The following is a 2,731-nucleotide window of genomic DNA, read 5'->3' as shown; positions in this document are numbered from 1 at the left end:
ACTCTGGGCTGTATTTGCACCGTACGCACACGGGCACGCGCACCGAACCACACGCACCACACGCACTTCGAACACCACACACACACGAAACACCACACACATCAAACATCACACCACACACACACCACACACACATCACACAGACACACCTGCACTCACGCATGCACGGATGCACGCGGGCACACACATGAACTCACATGCACACACGTGTATTCACACACATGCACACACGTGTGCACTCGCACACACGGGTGTTTCTGCATGCACACATGCAATGCCACACGTGTGCACACAGGAACTTGTGCACACGTGTGCATACGCATGCTCTCCTGTGTACACAACTCCCGTGCAGCCGTGCACACACATGTGCAGCACTCGTACCCCCAGGGAGGACTTGCACGTGTTGTGGTGGTACGAATCCTGGGCATCTGCTGCAGGCCGGGCTGAGAGCAGATGCCTCTGGGGGACGCCTGTGTGGGCACAGGCACGAGCATGCATGTGTGTGTGAGTGCACATGTGTGTGTGCATGCTGTCCTCCCAAAGTTGCCCATAGCCCTTTACTGCCCCAGGATTTGCCACCAGCAATTCCCATTCCAGCCAGTTCCTCCTGTTTCACCCCAATTTCCCCCATTTCCCCCCATTATCCCAGCAGCCATTTTCCCAGTTTGCCATCCCACCATCATTCCAGCACTTCCACAGGGTCCCACAAACTCCTGGGTTAAACAGAGCTGCTAAGAATATGCATTTTAGGGATTTGATTTTTAAAAAAAATCTTTTTTTAAAAAAGACTTGGGTTTATTGCCTGAGTTATTGATTCCTGGATTTAGCTCTGCACACTGCTGGCACATGCAGGATGGCAGAGCAGGGATAAGGATTGGGAGCCAGGAGACTGGGAAAGACCCAGGAGTGTGCGAGAGGGTGTCAGAAATGGGCATTTCTGTGCCCAGACTGGAGCTAGCAGGACTGGGAGTTGTTACAAACAGCCCAGTACTCCCAGTTCCCCAGTCTACTTCCCCAGCTCCATCAGCTCAGTGCTTCCAGTTCCCCAGCCCAGCTCCCCCAGCTCCATCAGCCCAGTGCTCCCAGTTCCCCAACCTAGATCTTCTAGTTCAATCAGCCCAGTGCTCCCAGTTCCCCAGCCCAGCTCCCCCAGACTGACTGCTGACTCCCCTTGCTCAGTTGCTCAGTCCAGTTCTTCCAGCTCTAACAGCCCAGTTTCTCTAGCTCCCCAGCTCCTCCCATCATGCTCCCCAGCCCAGCTCATCGGCTTCCCCAGCCCAAATCCCCTTTTCCCCCAGCCTGTCCTCCCTACCCCATGACTCCCGTCTGTGTTCCAAATTGGGAAAGGCATGTGGTGCCACATGGCTGGGCTAGCTGGGATGGTGGGTGCTCCTGCTTCCAGCACCAGGACTGCAGGGGGCTGGGAAGAGGGCTGTGGTGTGATGGCTTTCACCTTTCCACTTCCCTGGAGACAGGGTGGGAACATCCCAGGCTTCCACCGCAGAGCGGCCAGAAAGGGCAGGGAGAGATCCTGGAGGGGAGAGGGTCCCCCAGCCCCAGCCCCAGCCACAGCACCCTGTCCCCAGCCATCCACTGCAAATGTCCACTTCCAGTGGGACAGGATGCCAGAGATTCCCTTGGCTCCTTTTCCCAGGTGAGGATGCTGGGAGCAGTGGTGTGGCATGGCAAGCCCTGCAATGCCAGGTCCCTATCTCCTCACAGGTGCTGAGCATGGAGACATCCCTGTGCTCCCCTATCCCTCTGACTATTGCATCCCTGGAAGAGCCTAATCCTGGATAAGGGGCTCAGTACCACATTCCCGCTGCCGAGACAGGCTTTGCTTTGCCAGTCTAGGTACATGCCATGCTGCTCCATCATCATTTACACAATTATTCATGGGAGCTGGAAGAGGGTTCCTAGGTGCTCCCAACTGGAAAGAAAGAAATCCTGACTCGGCAGCATTTTCGGAGCTGGATGGGAGCCAGAGCCTGAGCTCTTCCAAAAATAACATCCTAGTCAGCACTGCCAGTGGCAGCATCCCCAGCTGCTCCTGGCCACGGTACCGTGGGGATGCCACAGCAAGGCCCAGCACTGGCACAAAGGATGGATAATGCTTATGTGCTGCACGGGTACAGGGCATCGGGTCACAGTGACAATGTCTCATAAGGGTGACCTGCAGCCTGGAGAGGGGCTGCGGGCCTCTGTCCTGCACTTGTGTCCCCTCCTACCCCAACTGGAATCGTGGAATCATTTGGGTTGGAAAAGCCCGCTGAGATCATTGAGTCCAACCACTCCCCCAGTACTGCCAAGGCCACTACTAACCCATGTCCCCAAGTGCCACATCTACACGGTTTTTTAAACCCCTCCGGAGATGGGGACTCCACCAGTGCCAGGGCTGGACAACCCTTTCTGTGAAGAAATTTTCCCACTATCCAACCTAAACCTACCCTGGTGCACAGTGCAGGTATCCCTTCGAGTGCCACAACTCTCTGCACTTGTGTCCTCCAGCTGCTCCCGGTCCTCCCACTACCTGGGCTGCTCCCCTCTGCCATGGGCTGCCCTTCCTCCCAGTGCTCCCAGTTCCCGCCTGGTCCTCCCGGTTTCAGCCTCGACGTTCCCGGCTTCCCCCCGGCTCCTCTCAACTGTTTCTCCTGGTGCCCTCCCCCATCGAAATTCCCCCAACTCCTCCCTCCCGGTGCTCCCGGCCCCCCCCATTTCCCCCCAAGTCTCC

The 2,731-nt window shown here is 56.8% G+C and overlaps 1 protein-coding gene across 1 annotated transcript in view; it reads right to left on the bottom strand.

Annotated features, from left to right (window-relative positions):
• CLPB (ClpB homolog, mitochondrial AAA ATPase chaperonin) overlaps positions 1-2,731 on the bottom strand; it is an 81,310-nt gene that overhangs the window by 74,579 nt on the left and 4,000 nt on the right. Inside the window, 1 exon segment of the mRNA XM_008631675.2 lies at positions 320-470. Within this exon segment, the coding sequence (XP_008629897.2) occupies positions 320-470 (151 nt within the window).

The sequence above is a fragment of the Corvus brachyrhynchos genome, unplaced genomic scaffold (assembly GCF_000691975.1).
Source record: "Corvus brachyrhynchos isolate BGI_N302 unplaced genomic scaffold, ASM69197v1 scaffold3, whole genome shotgun sequence".
NCBI classification, from domain to species: Eukaryota; Metazoa; Chordata; class Aves; order Passeriformes; family Corvidae; genus Corvus; species Corvus brachyrhynchos.
The sequence above is the reverse complement of the archived record's forward strand: the minus strand, read 5'-3'. Positions and strand labels throughout refer to the sequence as shown.